The sequence below is a fragment of the Diadema setosum genome, chromosome 19 (genome assembly GCF_964275005.1).
Source record: "Diadema setosum chromosome 19, eeDiaSeto1, whole genome shotgun sequence".
In the NCBI taxonomy this organism is placed as follows: Eukaryota; Metazoa; Echinodermata; class Echinoidea; order Diadematoida; family Diadematidae; genus Diadema; species Diadema setosum.
In genome coordinates this window covers 4177221-4199383 of record NC_092703.1, presented here as the reverse complement: position 1 = coordinate 4199383, position 22163 = coordinate 4177221, and the positions used below count along the sequence as shown (strand labels likewise).

General features: G+C 39.0%; 1 protein-coding gene across 1 annotated transcript; it reads left to right on the top strand.

Moving 5' to 3' along the window:
- The first annotated feature begins 630 nt into the window (after positions 1 to 630).
- On the top strand, positions 631 to 15137 carry LOC140242910 (uncharacterized). The gene is made up of 10 exons (XM_072322657.1): positions 631 to 759; positions 7024 to 7165; positions 7663 to 7781; positions 8541 to 8678; positions 9411 to 9685; positions 10748 to 11007; positions 11984 to 12188; positions 12580 to 12653; positions 13010 to 13126; positions 14772 to 15137. The coding sequence occupies exons 1-10, from the start codon at positions 631 to 633 to the stop codon at positions 14969 to 14971; spliced, it is 1659 nt and encodes a 552-aa protein (XP_072178758.1). The 3' UTR covers positions 14972 to 15137.
- Positions 15138 to 22163: the final 7026 nt, after the last annotated feature.

Sequence of the window (22163 nt, the reverse complement as noted above, 5' to 3'; positions counted from 1 at the left end):
GGGAACGAATCGTGTTTGTTTTCGCTGCACTGACATTTCAATCAGTGTCAGAGTACGTTAGGTTTTAGTTGATCGACAGAGGGCGCTAACTGGTCATAGGTACAGGTTCACAATGATCGTGTCCGACGGAAATGTTACATTCGTTACAAGAATCAATGTTCGTTATTTCCCATAAAACTTTAAGAAAATCCATGCATGGGTTTGTCATGCCGTAGTATGTAGACCCGAGTGGCAGATTATTGTATTCCCATGTAGTGAAAACAGCAACTCCCTCTCAGATTGTAACGGAGCAAAGTTCGTCCGATTGTAAAAAGATTATTTTTGTATATTTGCCGTAGCGATCACGAGTATTGTGTTTGCTATCATTACTCGTCAATAGCGGGGTCTTGCAAACTGTGGTTATAAGTATCGTAAAAGTGTGTTTCTTCTTAGGTTCATCTTGCGTTAACGACAAAGGACTGATGCTTCTCCCATGTTATGATAAGAAATACAATCGGATATTTCAAGCTAAAAGCAATTCCAAGATTACTGTTCCGACTATGTGATTTTAAAGGAGTACTACTCAAAGGTATCCTGCAGTCAACGCAACGCTCCTTAAAATAGATCACCTCGTTTGTTGTCAAAAGCAATATGGCATCATCAAATCTGGTCCTGCTCGCGGCACTACTCAGTCTGTCGATTGGATTTCTGCCGGAGGGTTCCCGCGCACACATCTGCATCATCACGCCTCGACAACGCGGTGACTTCGACATCTCACAGGTCAGCTTTAAGTGACGTCACATCACTCACATACTTACCCATAATTGACGTCATCACTAAGAGACAGCAACATTCGTGACTACTAACAGACATTATAACTTAATGGTTATGTCCCAGTTTCCTTTCATAACCTCCAGATAATTTAACTTGCCGGGTTAAAAAACAAAATGCTTGCACTAAAGTTCAGCATAGAGATTTGATAGTAAAGCAGTGCAAATTTCGTTTATCATTTATATGAGTTCTTATACTACTAATGTTGATTTATAAGATTAAAAATAAAAAAAAAATAATCGCACAGATTGTTAAATATTATTAGATGTCTGTATAAAACGCAAATATCTAGCAGACTTTATCAGTATTTTAAGGATGACGTTCCTAAGTGTGTATAAAGCGTATTCCCTGCCATAACATCCCACCAAAAGAGGGAATGTTATTTACAATAATGACACAAATATGATATGTCAGAATGTCACGTATATACGAAGAGTTTGTTCGCAAAAACCGATAAGTCCATTTTTGAAGATTTTGAAGTAATGTCTCTGTCACGAAGTACAAAATAATACCTTTTAAACCCGACACATCGGTCACTACATATAAAGGTACATTTTTAAAGTTATGGTCAAAAGAAGCAAAAATTCTCTTATTGTTCTTTTTATTTTTCTTGACCTTTAATAGCAAATATCTCCATTTGGCAAATATGGACTTATCGGTTTTTGCAAACAAACTCTTCATATATATATATATATATATATATATGAAGAGTTTGTTCGCGAAAACCGATAAGTCCATTTTTGAAGATTTTGAAGTACGGTCTCTGTCATAAAGTACAAAATAATACCTTTTAAATGATATATCTGTCACTACATATAAATGTACATTTTTAAGTTATGGTCAAAAGAAGCAAAAATTTTCTTATTATTCTCTTTATTTTTCTTGACCTTTAATCGCAAATATCTCCATTTGGCAAATATGGACTTATCGGTTTTTGCGAACAAACTCTTAATATATATATATATATATATATATGTGACCGGCTGGACACGTCCAGTCAGTGTTGGCCTACAATAGCTCGGACTCAATTAGACAAAATCAGTCACCTGGTTCTATTTAATAAGGACTGGGAAAAGAAGGAATGCTCAAAGATGATTTTACTGTGTTTCCGTTGTAAAAGAAGGGTGTCTTTATTACTTCACTTTGTTGCAGTATTCCAAACTAAACCAAAATCCAAACAACTCCAAAATTGTAACATTAGACTGAACACAAAGCAAACGAATTTAAAACAACGGAGAGCAACTTATAACAAATTCAAAACAACTAATAACAAAACAACACTTAAAGCAACTTTAACAACAAAAGTTAAAAGCAAACTTAAACAACAAAAGGGCAACGCTGAAAACAAGTACAAAAAGGCAACGCAAACACTTAAAGCAACTCTAACAACTTTACAGCAACTCTAACAACGAAAGTTAAAAGCAAACTTAAACAACGCAAACAACGCTGACTGTCCGACGCAGAATACAGCAAGTCCGTGTCCCTTTCCCACAGAAGCTCTGACATTACAGCATGTGCAGTGCGCTGGGGTCCATCCACTTGACAGAAGTCTTGGTGTCTTCTTTGTACAAAGGATGAGGGACTGGACTATAGCTACAGCCACAGGAGCAGGTTGATTAAAGTGACGTTGCCTGCTTGGACGCCTTCTCAAGAATGATCAAAGGAGGTGCCCCTTCTGAATAACTTCAGGACCCGCTTTACCCCTCACAGGGAGATTCCACTTATGGGGGGAGGGGTGTTCCCCATGATTATGTAAATTACCTCCTGACCTTACACCACCGTGTATGTACCTCTACTATATAACTAGAGTACTGTGATATATCATGTACCTATATATGTGTGGATAGAGAATCGAATAGATAAACATACATATAAATACTACATAATATAATGAGCGAGTGTAATCATCACAGGAAAGGGGGGGGGGGGAGGAGTTGAGTGCTGATGTTACTGTGACCCTCACATTCGCCACCGTTTAAAACCATTGTTGTCCCCAACAATGTAAATAAAAAAAAACACAACATTTAAATTGAATTTAGTCGAGGTCGTATTTGTTGCACGATGAGGGAAGAGGTTGGGCCTCCATATCTTTGTGGAGTTCGTCGTGTTCTCGATGAGCGTCGCTGACGATTTGCATCGACTGCACTGCGCTTCTTCCCTGGAGGATGACTCGAACTTGGGTCCACAGGAGCAATACTGACATCCTCTTCACTCGATACATCTGTACTGTCTTCATCAGCATCGTCTTCACTTTCACTGCTACCCGGCCAAAATGTGCACGCAGTCAGCATATTCCTGTGAAGAGTCCGCTCTTTGCCTGTGCTGTCCTCTCTGACAGTGTATACATCCTGGTTAGGGAGCCTGCGTATCACAGTGTAAGGAGACTCACCCCATTTGTCAGCCAGCTTTTGACGACCTATCAGTGCCTTATGTGCCACGAGTACCTTATCTCCATGTTCAAAGGGAGCATCCTTGGCTTTCTTGTCATATGTGCCTTTCTGCTTGGCTCGAGCACTTTCTGCATTTTCCTGGGCGTTTTGATAAGCCTCTTGGAGGGTGTGGCGAAGCTCGTCGACATAGTTGGAGATGGGTTTGTCGTCATCTTCCGGAGGTGTGCCGATGAGGTCAAGGGGGATACGTGGCTCTCTTCCAAACATCAAAAAGAATGGGGAAAACCCTGTTGATGCGTGTTTGGTGCAATTATATGCATGGGTAAGAGACTCAACGTGCTCCTTCCAGTTCGGCTTCTGCGATGGCTCCAGTGTCCCTAGCATGTTGAGGAGTGTGCCATTAAACCTCTCCGTCATTCCATTCCCCTGTGGGTGATACGGCGTTGTCCTGCTCTTTTGTATGTGAAGTAGGTCACATAACTCACGCACTAGAGCTGCCTCAAAACACCTGCCTTGGTCACTATGGATGCGTTCAGGTATGCCATAGTGAACTATGTACCTGCTCCACAAAGTCCTAGCCACTGTTTGAGCAGACTGGTCTCTATAGGAGGGAAAGCTTGGGCGTGGCGAGTAAAGTGATCCGTGACCACCAGGATATTCTCTATACCTCCCCGTGACGTTTCTAAGCTAAGGAAATCGATACATACCAGTTCAAGTGGCCTGCTTGACCTGATGGGTTGAAGTGGGGCCTTGGACTTTGCTTCTGTCGTCTTCCGGACAGTGCATCTTCGACACCTCTGGATGTACTGCTGGACTATCGTCTTCATGCCAGGTAAGTAGAATCTGTCTTGCATGAGTGCCAAAGTCTTGTCAAGTCCGAGATGACCCATTTCAACGTGTGCCCTACGGAGAGCCAGCTTTCTCAGACCTTTAGGCAGAACGAGTAGTCTACGTTCTCCTCTACTATACCACAGTACACCATTCTCGCAGATGTGAAGTCTATCCCACTGTCGAAGCAGCAAGCGAGCAACAATTGCTTCCTTTCGCAACTGACGTGAGGCTGGTCTCTGTCCGGCTTGAAGGAGCTCGACGACTCGGCTGATAATGACGTCCCCTCTCTGCAGCTGTGCAAACTCTTCCACATCTACGCCTGCCAACAAAGTAGATGAGCCATCATCATGTTGCTCTGCAGGTGTAACATTAATGTTGTGGCTGGCTGCCGCCTGATGCAAGGGTGAGTCGTCCTTCGTTTGCTCAGCTGCTGTATTGACTGGCACGTCTAATGCTTGTTTCACATCTGAAGGAGGGGTCCGGGACACCTCAGGCTCCTCCTTACCAGTGTTATTCCCCGTTGTCACCTGCGTCTGGTAGCTTGTTCCAGTTCTGCCAGGGCTACATTGGTTGAATGTACCCACAGACTGCCCCTCGTCTGCAGGTCGAACTAGTTTAAAGGATGCTGAGGTCCACGGAAGCCTTGCGAGTTTTGTCGATTGGGACAAGTCCGTGAATAGTGGCCAGGCTGTCCACAGGTATAGCAAGCGTTGCTATGTTGTGGTTGCCTACCACCTCTTCCTCTCCCTCTCCGACTGCCACCTTGGGAGGTCCATGGTTGCTGCAACCTACTCTCAAATTCCGCGAGCCTCCTCTGCTGGTCTTCCATCACCCTATGGAAGAGAGCCATATGCTGTTGCTGTGTGGAGGCCAGCTCTTGGATACTCCTGGTGAGTTGCTCTATCGTCTGTGCATCCTTCGAGGCCTCCTTCACATCTTGCCGGTATATCTGAGCCGTGGTCAGACGATCTTCTGATTCAATTACGTGCAGTTCCCATCTAAGTTCTCGGAATGTCATCTCCCTCGGCCTCATAGGAGCTAGACGAGCCTTGACCTTCTGGTCCCAGCCGAACATGAACTGGGTCGTAAGCATAGCGTCCCGCACAGACTTTTCAACCATCGCCGCTTGGTCCCCTTTATCTCGTGCGATCCTCAGCTTTGCCTCCAGTGCAACGGCGTACTCGGATGGAGTTTCGCTGGCCTGCTGAGTTCGGGCGTAGAAGCTCGCCATGGGTGACGTCGTCCAGTCGCGGTCCCCATACTCGTCGAGAAGCTCCCGGAAAGCCAGCGCAGGCGTCATCTCCTCGTCACCACGGAGCTTCAAATTCAGGATGAGGTCCCGCGCTCTTCCCCCTGTATGCCTAACAATTTCATTAAACTGCATTTGTGGTGGCATTGGGCCCTTAGATTCTATTACATACTTCATATCACGCACCCAATCTTCTACTTTGATTCCCCCCTTACCTGTGAAGACATTGACGCCCTTCACTTGATGTGACACCACGAGCCTCGGCGTAATGAACTGGTCCTGTCTCTGTGTCGGCTCAGGAACGGGGTCGAATCCTGCCATCTGAAGAGGGGTTACAGCTGGCCTCGGGTACTGCCACGTAGCTGAAGTCATCTGGTCCGGCGTCGACGTCGCTCTCGGCATGCTGCGGGGATCGTCTGCTGGAGTTCTCACATCACTCGGTGGAATGGGAGAGGCCATCTTGACGACTAATTGGACAGTGTTGCGTTGCTATTTTTTTAAACCTTATCAATTTATTAAACAATTTAGAGTTTGAGTCTATGCGAGCTTCCGTCTTTTCAGTAATCCCGGGTTTCGGCACCAAAATTATGTGACCGGCTGGACACGTCCAGTCAGTGTTGGCCTACAATAGCTCGGACTCAATTAGACAAAATCAGTCACCTGGTTCTATTTAATAAGGACTGGGAAAAGAAGGAATGCTCAAAGATGATTTTACTGTGTTTCCGTTGTAAAAGAAGGGTGTCTTTATTACTTCACTTTGTTGCAGTATTCCAAACTAAACCAAAATCCAAACAACTCCAAAATTGTAACATTAGACTGAACACAAAGCAAACGAATTTAAAACAACGGAGAGCAACTTATAACAAATTCAAAACAACTAATAACAAAACAACACTTAAAGCAACTTTAACAACAAAAGTTAAAAGCAAACTTAAACAACAAAAGGGCAACGCTGAAAACAAGTACAAAAAGGCAACGCAAACACTTAAAGCAACTCTAACAACTTTACAGCAACTCTAACAACGAAAGTTAAAAGCAAACTTAAACAACGCAAACAACGCTGACTGTCCGACGCAGAATACAGCAAGTCCGTGTCCCTTTCCCACAGAAGCTCTGACATTACAGCATGTGCAGTGCGCTGGGGTCCATCCACTTGACAGAAGTCTTGGTGTCTTCTTTGTACAAAGGATGAGGGACTGGACTATAGCTACAGCCACAGGAGCAGGTTGATTAAAGTGACGTTGCCTGCTTGGACGCCTTCTCAAGAATGATCAAAGGAGGTGCCCCTTCTGAATAACTTCAGGACCCGCTTTACCCCTCACAGGGAGATTCCACTTATGGGGGGAGGGGTGTTCCCCATGATTATGTAAATTACCTCCTGACCTTACACCACCGTGTATGTACCTCTACTATATAACTAGAGTACTGTGATATATCATGTACCTATATATGTGTGGATAGAGAATCAAATAGATAAACATACATATAAATACTACATAATATAATGAGCGAGTGTAATCATCACAGGAAAGGGGGGGGGAGGAGTTGAGTGCTGATGTTACTGTGACCCTCATATACATATATATATATATATATACATATATATATATATATATATACATATATATATATATATATATATATATATATATATATTACATATAGATATAGATATATATAATCTGGAACCTATCAACACTCAGCTGACAGTAGTATAAATCTCTCTCATTTTATTATGGACAGCCGGGGAGCAAAACCTGCGTGCGGCACGAAGCCCCATGTGGTGGCCAGTCCCCGGAGCAGCCCCGGGTAACGTATGTGGCAGGACAAACGGCACTCATTCGATTCCAGCAGAATCTTAACCACTATGAAGTCGGACTGCCAGGTAAGGACACTTTGAGAAAAAAAAAAAAAAAAAAAAAAACCCTGCAGTTCCGACCATTAAATGAATTAAATGAATGAATGAATGAATAAATGACTGACTGACTGACTGACTGACTGAATGAATGAATGAATGAATGAATAAACAAATAAACCGAATGGAGCTATAAAATGACATAAAAAGCTTTAAAGAGCTGGATGAATAAAAAAAGATTAAAAACGAATAGATAATAATTACAAATAAACAGATAGAAACACATAATACAAACTCATCTTCTCATAATATGTTTAACTTATCTTTAAATACAATATGTCCCTATAGAAATAATGCATTTTCCACTGTACGTGTACTATGGCCAATAGATTAACACTTTCCAAAAGAACATTTTGGTTCCACAAAGTTTTTGGGCACCCAATACGTTGATGCGAAGTGAAAAAAAAAATGTCCCCCTATCGTCGCTGACCTAAATGCACTTTATGTTTCATTAAAAATCTTGTCAGGATACATGGACATTTCCCTATCCGCGAACACAACGTCCACAGATTTTCGCACACTCGCCGCTCTTGGGGACACATACGAATATGCCCAGTGGAACCAGAGAAATTACACCGTTGCCGTGGTAAGTGTGACCGAACGAAGTTGTCAGTTTGTATAGTACCGTAGATCGGGAGTATAATGATTATGCACCAACCATCTATATCAAGGGGAGGTGAGAATTCTTCTCACCCCCCCCCCCCCGACTAACAAAAGAGAAAGAACCCGCACCAGTGCCACGCACGCAAAGTATTCTTACCATGAAATAAATACAAACACAAAGAAGGCACTATGTAATCGCACATAACTAACACAAAATAATTCGTTGAAACTGGCAGCAGTGGGTCTATAACTGTTATTTCATGATCCTGTCACAGAGAGTAAAAAAAAAAAAAAAAACAACAACAACAACAACAACAACAAAACTCCATTAGCTGTTAGATGAGAAGCGTCTCTTTTGATCGGAAAAGCAAGAAAGTTTGTATTTCAGAAAGGAAACCTGAACTATATAATGATGATGATGATGATGATGATGATGATGATGACCATGTACCCATTTGCACGTCTGGATCGAGAGGGAAGTGGTGGGTGAAAACATCTTGTCCAAGGACGTAAGCACTTGATTGGCGGAAATCGAACTTGAGTCCTCCAGTTGGGAGTAGGGAGTATTCCACTATGTCACAGCACCCCCATAACCATCGCATAATTTGATAGATGATTTTGAAGAGAACGCATATACGCTTCAGTCAAAAATAAATGCATTGGTGTGTTCTAGCATGGACCTATGATTCTAGTATAACGCTGACCACAGGTTGTCATTGTTATTTTTGTGTTTCAATTACAGGTCATGCCAAATGTCACCTGCGATCATTGCGTTCTGCGCATGCGCTACGTCAGCCATAAGGAAGGAGAGGAAGTTTTCTACCAGTGTTCTGATATTGCCATAAAATCCAATCAGACAAATCATTATGAATACAATGAGGTGAGTCAAAATTCTCTTTGATCCATTTGAAATCACTTATGACAATTCTAGTACAGGGGACGGGGGCGCACCGGGCGCGCCCCCCGGATTAATTTCAACGATTGAAAATCTCGGAATCTCAGTTGCCCTAATAATGACGACATCTACATTTTCGACTACTTCAGCATTCATTTTTCATTTTCATTTTCATTTTCATTTTCAATTTCAATTTATTTCTGCAACTTTTCAAGTAAAGAATATAAAACGAAAATGAAGCTAAAAGACCAACTTTTGGGGTAAAATTAAGCTTTCTAGGGAAAACATCAAACATTGAATGAAACCTTTCAGATACTTTTAAGGCATTAAAAATTACTGCAATTTGTTTTTCATAATCATAGCTGAACAGTAGCACTGTAATGCGTATCGGTAGGCCGCAGATTTTTATTAACAAAGACATATTCATAACAGCACAAAACGTCTAACGTGTCTCAAAAGATGCTAGATTGGCAATAATATTTACCTATTAACACACTGATGAACATAGTATTATTAAATTTTAGTGCCTTGCTACTTTATACTATGGACGAAATCGAACTAGGTATAAGATAGGCCTATTCAAATTCATAAAATTCTTTCGTCGAATCATTTTGCAATAAACACAGGTAGTTTGCCTGAGAAAACATGATATTACTGCTTCTTTTCGTATTTGCTCAAATGCGCCGATTTCTCTTCCTACTTCTGTATTGATAACAGACCCTCACGAAAGATGACCGAAAAAACATTCCCAACAGCTTGACAAAGGCAATGGCATTAACTCGTCGCAATGCATTAGAGTCCCGACGTGCAAACGGCAGACTATCAGACACGAAATTGAGCTACCCGTCCCTGTACGGCATCTCGTGGAACCCGTTACAAGAGAGGGGAAGTCATCTCATCACTATTGACCAAGAAACTGGAGCCATCGAACCTAAGCTGGCCCTCTATTTCGGGGTTGGTCCGAACATTCAATACGGGACGCCGTCACCAAGGTAACCACACCGTCAATTCATGCGATCACGGTGTTGTTTTGAATGATTATAATTATACCAACATTTACTTACATTTACTTATTGAATGATCCTAAGTTCTAGATTACTTTGGTTATGCCTTCAGTGGTCAAGACTGTCTCAACTCAAACGAGTTTTTTTTTTTTTCAATTTGTTATTACACAAATTACAAGCTTGTATAAGGTATGTTATCGAAGATTGTTAAACATGACAACAACCGAGTATCAAATGTCCTGTGTTAATGTTTTGCTGTATCATCTGAAGGATTACACGTAGAAAATGCAGTAACAAAGTCCTTCATAAACAAGAACAAATAAAAACACAGACAACCTTATTGATTTCAGAGACACAATGTAACTACTAGTAGCAACAGGTTGATAGATCGAGTGTAACTATTTGTTTGCATTGTTTTGTTGTGTTTTGCTTGTTTTTTTTTTTAGGATGCTTTCTCTGTGAAAACAAATCGATTATCAACTTCAAGATAGATGAGGAATTTTTTTTATGATCTCGACCATCATAGATATAGGTATTCCGTTACAGGGCTGAAAGTTTTTTTTTTTCATTTATTTATTTATTTATTTTTTTTTTTTTAGTGTTGCTTTATGTTTGTGTCAATGAGTATTTCTGTTGTGGCAGTGAAAGATTTGTCAACTTTTTTTTTCTGTGCTTCACAGAGGTTAGAGCTAACATTTTACAACATCAATTGGTAAGAAGGAGAGAAATACTTTATACAGCACCTGAAGTCAAACTGCGCTAGAAACTCCAAAACGAAACGGAGTGGTGTCAAATTAACCCGTTGAGGACGAGTACAGAGTATACTCCGGCAAGTATCTGAGAATATGGGAAATGCGTGTTGTAGTAAAATCAGCCCGTCCTCAACGGGTTAAAGTAGATAATCGTTGGCATCTTAAAACCGAGATGTTGTTCGTAAAGGTTTGTTGTTTGTTTGTTTGTTTATTTGTTTGTTTGTTTGGTTTTTTTTTTGGGGGGGGGTGGTGTAATTCCATGATTAGATGACTGTATGTTGTTGTTGTTTTTAAACAGCGCCCTCTCGCAGAAATACATCATGGATGCGATCACGTGTTACTCGCGGGAAATCCCCTACGTTTTCCTCCTCGAGCATCGCAACGGTGACCTGGACGCTCGCCCAAACAAGATCATCTGGATCGACATGCAGGCGTACGACGTAGCCGGGGAGTACGAGGTAGAAGGCCTTGCGGACGACGCACACATCACCGCTCTGAACAGCTACCAGCGGACAACATTCCTGACGTTTGCTCTGCAGCCGACTCCTAACAATCCCGGTAGGGAATCTCCTAGGCCCCATTTCATAAAATATGTTTGGAAGCAACTCTTCCTGGAATGGCAACATCCTAATAGCAACAGCCAATCAGGAAGCTATAGATTCTTGTCGTTACCATGACAATTGCCATTCCAGCAAGAGTTGCTATCATACGAACTTTTTTTTTTCTTTCATGAAATGGGGCCCTGGTCCCACATTGGATATCACAGTAAAATACGACATACTATCTTACGCACAAGACATCACCCAAACCGGAGCTGAAACTTGAAACATTGATGTATTGTACGTTAACACACCGTTAATGTTAACTGGCATTATTTTTATTATTCAATAAAAGCAAAGACTGTGATAAGCTTGTGTGATTTTTGTACCATTATCCGACCAATAATTATTGCAGTAGTCAATAGCGTTATTTTCTTCTTTTTTATAGATGTTATGACCCCACACAAAATAAGTGAATTGTTTAGTTTACTATCCCACCACAGAACAAAAACAGAAGATTCAAAGCAACATTTGAACATGTCATCATGGTTATGACACTTAATTGACATTGCAACAAGATACCATTATAAAGCAACTGTTATGAACTTAGTAATAACCATAAATATAGGTCAAAAACTCAAAACAAATCAGAAACACAGATTTCCCTGTCTTGGTATAACACAGAAACACACACTGTACTGTATCACTTCCACTCAGGGGATTGTTGGAAACTTTTGATAATGTGTCCGTGGGGGAAAAAAAGGCAAACCGGAACTAATGATGTCTTCGAAATGGGTGCCGACCGATACAAATTACAGCGTTGCATTTTGAATTTTCCAACAGTGATACTCTATAACTATTTTTGACAATCGTTTCTCTCATGCTATTTTCCAGTAGTAATGTTTTTATTTTCCTTTTTTTTTACTTGTTTCAGTCTCCCTTGCCGATTTCTTAATATATGCATGTTATATGGTTGCCATTTTGTTTTGTTCCAGGTAACTTCACGTTTTTGTTCGGGACATTGGATTACATGGGGAATTACGTCAACCACTTCACCGAACCCAAGATCGAGGATCTCTACGTGAACTTCCTCTATGCTACGGAGGACTTGAAGCGGCAGATGTATTACGTGTTGCTAGGCAACGAGAACGCACCAGTCAAGCTGAATGCACGCATCCACTCGTACAACATTACTTCAAAGTAATGACGCATTGATGTAACAGATATTTATGGACTTTGTGTCTACCATTTGGTAATGTAGGGCCTACATTTAAGAGTTACAAAGCACTACTGATTACTTTTAATGCAAATCCGAAATCGTGTAGTTCAAGGAAATCATATCATTATAATAACATATGATGCAGTTTGAAGATAAATAGGGTATACAATGTATCATGAAAGAGATGTTGAACTTTCTGCAGTGACATTAGAGAAGTATTTGAATGATTAAGGATTGAGAAATCTACCATAACATCTCATATCTAGTTCCACACTTTCACAACTATGTATGCCCTAAAGTAAAATACGCACTTCATCATTATTTGTAGAGATTCGTTCATATTTTTTTTTCCTTTCCTTTCTACCTGGGCAGCAACGTTACAAAGATAGTGGAAATCGACGTGTCCAAGTACACCATCAACGCGATCCACGTTTACGAGAAAACAGGTAAATGCTTCCAAAACTTATGATGTTATTAAGCTCTGAATTGGCTTGAGATGATCTGCTATAAGGTACACGTCTTGTAACGGCTTTAAAGAATGATATGGATTTAAATTTCGCGTCAGATTCCATTGTTTTTCCGTGTAATCCATTGATTAATAAGTTAGTGTTTACTATCATACTTCCTGGCGTGGTGTCGATCAAAAGGTTGAGAACAACTGCTGGTGTTTTTGTTTCGTTAATATGTTAATTCTCTTGTTTGTTGCCGTTGTTGTTGTTGTTGTTGTTGTTGTTGTTGTTGTTGTTGTTGTTGTTGTTGTTGTTTGTCATTATCTTGCATCTCATCTGCTCTCTTTCGGAAGGACAATTGCTGGCCGTTTCGCCCGGACTGTTCCCGCAACAGTACCCGCCGTGGTATTTGGTCACTGTCGATCCAAACACTGGTGATGTCAGTCCCGTAATGCAAATAGCGCCCTCAGGTAAAGTCCCCAGAAAGGAGTCGATCCTCTTTTTTTTTCCCGATATTATGTGTCTTTCGAAGATAAATGTGGCTCAAGGTTTGCATTACACCATCAGGAGTAAGAAAGATGATTGTATCTATTAAGACATCTGCTTTCCAGATATTGATTAAAGGAGCACATTACGTGCAGATAATTAATTATAGAATAACGGTAATGCCATTCGTCTTTTTTGTTATCATTGTTAGTCTCGTTATTATGAGTGTAATATCACCCCGAGCATCGCTATCATAATCATATCAGTTATCAATGTATCTATTATGATGATGATCATCATCATTATCGTTAACATTACCTATTATCAGTTTTATGATCACTGTCCCTAATTAACCCTTTCTGCGACAGTGAGTGGAATTAAGTGCACAAATTTCACACACAAACCTTTGCACAGGTCATTAGAGATGTTTTGATCTATTGAAGAAAACAAAAAACAACAACAACAACAAAAATACCCCGCACATTTCAGCAGCAGTTGCCTGATATTTTGGTGAATTGTACATACCCATTTTTAAGGTACTCTTTAAACGACTAAAGGAGCGTCAAACTTCTTTTTACATCTCGAAAGTGTACTGCTTACCAGCCCTGTACAGTTTTTAGCTTAGTGTTATTGGTTGCATTTTTCTTTCATACTTGGGCGTTCATATCTAATTGAAGAATAAGCTTGCAAAATGAGTTAATTCCATTCTTGTTAGTTTGAGTAATAACAAAAACAGAATAAGAAGACTTGAGATATTCTTACACATAACTTTAAGATCATACTTATGCGACACATTAATGAGGTATGTGCTGGAAAAGTTTTTTTTTTTTCCATTAATGATGATGGAATTGTTTTTTAAGATGTTTAAAGATGGCGCTTAACTTGCTTTTAATATTAGATTCTTCAACTGTCTATGAATGAAATTCCTACCGCCACTCGACCTTGCCCTTGCACGACATGGACTGTGACGTCATTCAATATCATTAAGTGCTTCAATATTTTACCTACAGAATACGCCATTAATTTTATGCTGTTACAACAAAGACCAACTTGAGTTATGTATCTCTGCTGTTGATATAACATATATGTACATGTACCATAATAACCAGACACAGAACACCAAAAAACGCTGTCCGCCTGAATTCAGAAATTCGATGTTTGCAACCTCACAGTAATCTCACTTCAGCAATATCATACGATGTCTGTGTTTACGTAATGATAATGCAGGCATACAAAATTTGTATAGATATTTTCCGCAGTACAGGTCTCGCTTAATTCATATAAGGTTTGTAGGCAAAGCAAGCTAATCGTAATTAGCACACGGCTGATTAATCTTTCGAACAGGCAACACCCCCCCCCCCCGCCCCCGCGCAAATTGCTTGCTTTCGAAAAGGTTGATTCACCAATTGACTTTATTATCATCACCACAAATGGAAAGGGAATGCAAAACAGATTGTGATATGTTTTTTGTTTTTATCCAGAGAGTATAAATGTCAAACCTGTTATTCTATTTGCTATCTGCTGTTTATGATGTGTAACAGAGGGTATCTTTCTTGATGAAAATTGGAAACGGTTGCGTTGCGACTTTCATTAGCGTAATTTTTCCCTCTTTTTTTTTTTTTTTTTCAGGAATGTTCGCCCCGTATTACGGAGGTGCAGTTGTCAACATCGACCAAAGTGACGGCATTCTGTTTTACGTGTTTCGGGTGGCGGATTCTATGGCCAACATCATAGCAACCGTTGCCTTGGAAACCGGAGATGTCACTTACTCCCAGCTGACTTCTCTCCAGTTTGTCCATAACATAGCGTACTTTGATCCTTACAACTAATACACTTGCCTACATGGATGCATTAAACCACGCACAATAATTACATTCATCTCCATTTTTGTAAAGTGAAACTGTTACTCATGTGAAACATCCTACAATATTCAAAACACTTCTCTTCTTTAAAATACTTTCAAAACAGATTTTATGATTTCTCTCCACAAATTACACAAGATGCGATCTATTATCGGTGTTTTTCTTGTTGATATACCTGTCATATTGTAATGCTTATTACTTCACTTATGGCCACATTTCTTTCTTTAGGACATGCTAATTTTGGTTAACAATTTCTTGCATTACGGAAATCACCGAAGAACTCCCATCCGAACGTTGGCATTTGTAGACATAGCTCAAAGATGTACTATCATGCAGATTTATTACACCCGTGCTATTAAAGAGAACAGTTTTATACTTGTCTTTTTTGTCTTTTTTTTTTTTAGATATGATGACTCTCTTTTGCTTACATGGAACGTACTTTGTATATGTTATAATCATGCTACTTCGCTGATAATACCTTTATTATATCATTGTCTCAATACTTTTGTATAATTCATATAATTTTATGTGTTACTCTTATCAATATTCCTACTGATTTGCAGCATCATTTTTTCCTTTCTCATCTTTTTTTTTAAAGAACCGGCTATGACTGGATTTAATGGTATCCCTGAACCTTTAACTTCCCACTATATACCGTCTTCTTCTTCTTTTTCTTCTTCTTCTTCTTTTCACATAATTCTATTTTTAAGCACTTTTCATTTTCGTCTTGCATGATTAAAACAGCAACATATGTTGCAGATATTCAATGAATACATGTAATACATTCAGCTCCATAATCATGTTCGGCCGGCATTGTACGTCATGGGAAAGAATAATAAATCTTCATGCATCTGTTGCTATAGTGAGATGATATGCAATTAAAGTGACGTCACAGTGTGGGGAACTGATTGAGGAAGAATCATGATGTAATTGTGACATCACATTCAAGTGCCAGAGAGTCACTCGTGACTGCAGATAAATGTGTTAAAATTAGCAAAGATTAATAATATTCAATGGATTAGGAAAATCTACATTTCTGTTCATCTGAGCTCAAATATCTACCAGCTTAATAAGCCTATTTCTTTTTATTAATTCAACTTTTGCACTTCAATAATAACATGAATTTTGTTGAAGAAATGACAATAAAGTTTGAATCTTAATTTGTTATTGTATAGATTTTGCTTGTGTGGCTGCTTTTAGTTTATAAGGATTACTGGGTTAAATTTTGTGCTTTGTATTATACTCCCATTTCCATAACTAGGAATATGCAGTACATAATATTAAAGAACGGATTAGTGTTTTCCCTTATACCTATTTTTTCAAGGATGAAATATATCTTTAATGAGTGTTGAGGGTCAAGGAAAACTGGTCAATATCATTGATTGAACTTTACTCGAGCGTGTAACGTTCAGCAAATTAAAAGTCAACACGGTCAGTAAATCTATCTTTGGCTTGACCGCGGGATCTGGATCATTATTCTCGGCTACTAATTACGAGTAAGTGAGCTCATCTATCCTTCCGTCTCTCTTATCTTTCTGTATAATTCATTACTTTATCATTCCCTTTCATATGGCACTATATCTACCAATCTCATTCTATTTTCCTTAATGAAGAGTTCGCTCGGAAAACGGGGCAAGCGCCCTTTTTGAACATTTTAGAGTAAGACCAACGTGAGAGAGACATTTCATCAAGCGATTGGTCATTTTTTTTTTAATCTGACAAATTTGCTACTAGACAATCGGATGCAAGGATTCCACTATAGCTTAAAGCAGTTTGTCAAATATCTGATAAAACGCTCAGTGAAATGCCCCCCATAAGAATAAAGTAAAACATTTCCAGTTATTTCTCATAACTCTTATTTGTTGATGAACAAGGAATATTCTTGAAGTTATACATCTTGTAATATTTCCTTTTATTTCCCTTGATCTATCTTTACCGTTTTTAGCTATCAAGAATGGCGTTACAACTAATTTTACGATGAAATCATTAATCATTTCTGTCCATCTGCTTATGACATCCTGACTGATGGTATTTATCAATTCTTTAGTCACAAAAAAAAAATGCAACAAGCATTGTTATGTGCAGTACGTCGAATTCCGATATTGTTTGAATTATTAAGTGGTTTTTATCGAGTGTGTTTGTGTGTGTGTATGTGTGTGTGTGTGTGTGTGTGTGTGTGTGTGTTTGCAAAGCCAACTGAATTTCCTTCTCTTCAAAAAGGTTGGAGATGAATTCATTTGAAGATATAAATGAAGCTAATTACAATTATGTCAGAAGTAAATGTAGTAAATTTAAGGAAGTTTCCTTTCGTTTTCCTTTCGCAAAATGTTTTTCGTGTAATAAGATTAAGAGTTTTATGAGTACATACGTATATAATTGGTGTTGTATTATATTCGTATCATATAGGGCCTCATCCTAGTCAAGCTCTGCTTATGATGACGGTCCCCTGTATTGATTTCTCCTTTGTTCATAGATACAGTATGCCTTAATATGTTATTTTGATTCATGTCACTACAGACTGATGTTGTTACCCAAATGATATTTCTTCGTTGGATTTCTGTAATTATTGTGACTTTAATTACAAATACTGAGCATTTCGTGGAGAAAAATCACATGACTCGTCTTGCGCTTTAAGAGGATTTTTTTTTTTTTTTTTCAATTCCGGGTTGGTTGTTGCGTGCAACGATGTTTCGCAGCTTAGAATACAATCGCCAAGACAACAGCACATACGAGTGCATCATTTTGGTAATTATTTTGGCTTTACGCTGAATCGGGGAAACATTGCGTGCACATCATGACATGCAGGTTTAATATTTAATACAAATTGATTAGTTAAACTGATAAAAGTGCCTGATTCGGCCGCTGAAACTGCAGAGGGAGAAGCTTAATTACAGGCGGTGCCATGTTGACGCCGTAATGTCACAAAACCCATTTTGTACGTGATGACAAATTTCTGTATAGAATAAATAGATAACATATTTCCTTTTTTTTCACAGCGGAGACAATCCTCACATATTCTGAACATCAAGTGGAATAGTAAGGCTTTTATTTCTTTTTTTTTTTTCATTACCTGGTTCGTATTTATTCATGTCATGTATACAACTATAAGCAATTGCCATGTATTTCTGCGTATGTTTAAACTCGCATTGAATGTTTCATACGAATGTTTTGCAACATTACTCGGTTGTATCTCAAACATGTTTGCATACTTGCATATTTCTCACCATGGATGAACATAAGATGTGTAGCATCAGATGACCGGTCTATAAGATACATGTAGGCCCATATCTTATGTATAAGATAGGAAGAGACTTAGGTATACTTGTACTTTCCAATGTATGTATATTAAGCGCACGTTGCTCATGTTGTAGCTCAAACCGTCTAGTATTATCATGCTCACAATGATATACAGATCCTCTTGACATAAACATGCCAAAAGCTCGAAAACGGGATGTCTATTTTGCGCACATTCATTTCTTCGACCTGTACACAGATACACATACTCACACAGATTACTTTAATACACACACGCGCACACGCTCCTTTGTGGTTCGATGTTTTCCCTCCGTAGGACGTATATGCAGCCTTCACTTGTTGCATTAAACGACTCATATTAGGAAGATTGAAAACAAGTAGATATCCTTGACCGAAAAACCAGCAACCCGTTACTTTCAGCAAAGCTCTCCTAATGATGTTGCAACAACCAAACTGTGCTGCATATAGTGTAGACATTGGATAAAGCAGGGGCGGATCTAGGAATTCCGTAAAGGAGAGGCGGCATTGCAAAATTAAAGGGGGGACGTATCCTCATCTTTTTTCTTTTTATTTATTTTGTTTTAACCAAAAATCAAAGAGTGATGGGCGCGCCCACGGTACGCCCCCCCCCCCCGATCCACCACTGGATAAGGGGATGATGTCAGTGGGTCCTTCAGTATCATACCTGGGGAGTGTTTCACGAAGAAATTATGGTAGGCCGTTGGTTTCTCGTTCCGGTTTTATCTAATGTTTTTAGAATCCACTTCAAAGTGCTATCGAAATATACAGAAAAAATTCTGTTGTCCCTTACTTTATTTTGTTATTTAATGCTGTATGAAAAAAAAAAGTCAAAAGTGTTCACTCTTATGAAATTATGAAATTTAGAATATTATTAAAGTCACACACAGCCTACCATAATTTCAAGCTGATCTTAAAATTCAAGATCTTAACTTGAATTTTTTGTGAAACATCCCCCCCCCACACACACACAAATTGACAACGAGCACTCCGTCGTTGTGCACTGTGGTGTAGGTGACGAGTTAATTCGTCTGCGGTATAATGTAAAACAAACAAACAAACAAACAAACAAATTACAAATAGATGAAAACAGAGCTCGAAACATCGAGCCAAACTCTGCTAAACAACTGTAAACGACAACAGGTTAACGGTTAATTACGTACGACTTTTATATTTCGTTCTTTCCCAGTCAACCGCGTTTATTTGACAGTTCATTCATATACCCGTATACATGCGTACAAAACGATGTTTGCAGTCCGCCCCGCGTGCTGGTACCAGTACAGAAAAGATGACGAAGCAGGGTAGTAATGCATTTTTAGTCCAACAATGCTATTGAATAAATAGCACTGATGGAAGAAAATGCATTACTTCGCTACTCCGTCATCTTATATATATATATATGCGTGTGTGTGTGTGTGTGTGTGTGTGTGCGTGTCTTTCTCTGTGTGTGTGTAAAATGATACTTAAATAAAAGACATGGTAAGATACATCAAATCATTGAATATATTCAATTCGTGATCTTCCATTGATTATGTATTCTTCAAAATAGGACTGTAGTAAAAGAAAGGTATGAAATTTCAGTGGAGTATCGAGCGTTTGCCGAAGAATAAGTAATACTGGTCAAAATCCAAAATGGAAACTCGAGCAGAGCGATACCATTGCCACATTGTGACAGCTCTAGAACAATGTGACAGAAAAAAAAATATTAATGAATTTTCCTCTCTTGAATTCTATAGTCAAGAAAAACAAAAGGCAAGAGCAAAAAATCAAGTGAAGATAACTTTTATGTGGACAAAAATGGAATCTTCTTTCATTTATTCAATTACACTTCATTTCATTGCATTGCATTTTATTTCATTTTCCAGCAAAAGTATAAAGTACAATTATGACATTTGCATATACAAACGAAATCAATGCAGCTCTTTTTTTCTTTACAATAAAACAAAACATAGTTTAAGGAAATGCATAAGCAAACTGTAACTAAACCGAGCTCAGGAGAAGTTGTCGGAAATGGAGGGAACTGCTAAAAAGCATATAGTTTGTATTGTAGAATGCAGTCCCCTCATGAGCAGTAGTGAATCAGGGGCGGATCCAGGAATTCCGTAAAGAGGGGGCGCCTTTACAAAATTAGAGGGGGGGGGGCGCATGCACCGTGCGCTCCCCCTCCCCCTCCCCCCTCCCCCTCCCCCCTCCCCCCTCCCCCCTCCCCCTCCCCCCTCCCCCTCCCCCCTCCCCCTCCCCCCTCCCCCCTCCCCCCTCCCCCCTCCCCCCTCCCCCACTGGATCCGCCACTGATTAATCATTGTTAATAGTAATAAGCAACACGAAACGATATTGCCCGAGATGCAGGAGAAACAAATGACCGATCATAATTATACGTACATACAAGTGTACACAAATCATAGTAATCATAATACTAGTAATCATACAAAATCGCAGCAAAGCAGCTCTCTTACATACGCATTGAAATAATAAATAGGAGGCAAAAGTGGACAGGAAGAAGAGAACGGGGAAAGGGACAATTGAGGAAGAGTTCAAGGGTCAATGCCAGAGCACACGAAACCGCGGGCTTACCATTTACCGAGATATACTGAATAGAAATTGTGATATATTAAATGAATCACGATAAAACAATGAAGTAAATTGACGGCTTTCAAAGATGCAAATCCTCAGTGATAAAGGAATTTATAAGAAGTTCTTCAATTTGAATATAAGTGTCTTTAAATTACAAGGTAATTTTTATCACATTACGATTAAAATGTCTCCTCATTTCATATTGAATTTTCAAAGGAGATTCTATCCTAAGTTCTTGCTTTGTATAGGATAACGGAAGAATCAGATGAGTAAATTAGGAATTTGGAAATGTAAGAGATGTACAAATTTTTAAAGTTCAGGGAGTTGGGGACAAATTGGCAACTGTGATTTAGCTGTTGAGCAGCTCTAAATTTGTCTTGTCCACAAAATGTCACTAATTTACATTTATTCGGAAATATTTGCTCACAGTAAGAACTATCCGCTCAGGAGGGCATGCAAAAAAAAAACAAAAAAACTTATTACTCTTTCATATAATTATACCAAGCACGGGTGTAAAGAAAAAAAAATCTTAAAAAGAAAGCAAATTTCTGTGTGTGTGTGTGTGTGTGTGTGTGTGTGCGTGAACTGAAATGAGAATTACGCAACACCTACATCACACATCTGGCAAAGCTTCCAATTTGCCTTATTCTGTTCAGATTTAAATTTTAAAAGTTTGTGTTTGTGTCTGTATCTGCTTTTTTTAAAATCCAAACTTTCACTGATCTACTTCCATGACTTCTCTGATTTTTCTGTTTTTATTCAAGCAACATAATATTATATATTATGCATTATCATCAGGCATTAAGGAAGTTCTATTTGAAATTCCATAACATACTTTAATATACTACGATTTACTATCTTGTACGTTATATGAAAATGAAATATGACTCAGATTCATTTGAAAACATAAGTGGCTACTTACAATTCTGAATTTTCAAACGGAAGATAGTTCAATGTTAACATATCATCATATCAATAGTAATGGGCCTATCTTATCATTGAAACGTACATGCACGAAATTTCATTGAACAGTTATTCCCTCAATATCATTATCATTCAAAAAGTCACTTAGTAAGTCACACACGCAGTAATCGTGATGCTTGCAGTTGTAGGCTACTACGTCCATAACTCTGTCATTCTGTTCCTGAATTGGACTAAGCTGTCAATTTGCGTCACAATGACTCGATATCTTGTTGTGTTCAATGAATAAATCTAGCAAATATGAACATTATACTTCTCATCCTCGAGACAATATTTGTGACTTGCTAAAAAATTGAGCGAAATCGGACTTTGATGTAATCATCAAACTGGGA

Excerpts from the sequence above, each read along its gene's own strand:
- LOC140242910 (XM_072322657.1), top strand. The coding sequence starts at position 631 with ATGGCATCATCAAATCTGGTCCTGCTCGCGGCACTACTCAGTCTGTCG. Across the intron at positions 7,166-7,662 it reads CTATGAAGTCGGACTGCCAG|GATACATGGACATTTCCCTA; the intron begins GTAAGGACACTT and ends AAATCTTGTCAG. Across the intron at positions 7,782-8,540 it reads GAAATTACACCGTTGCCGTG|GTCATGCCAAATGTCACCTG; the intron begins GTAAGTGTGACC and ends TTTCAATTACAG.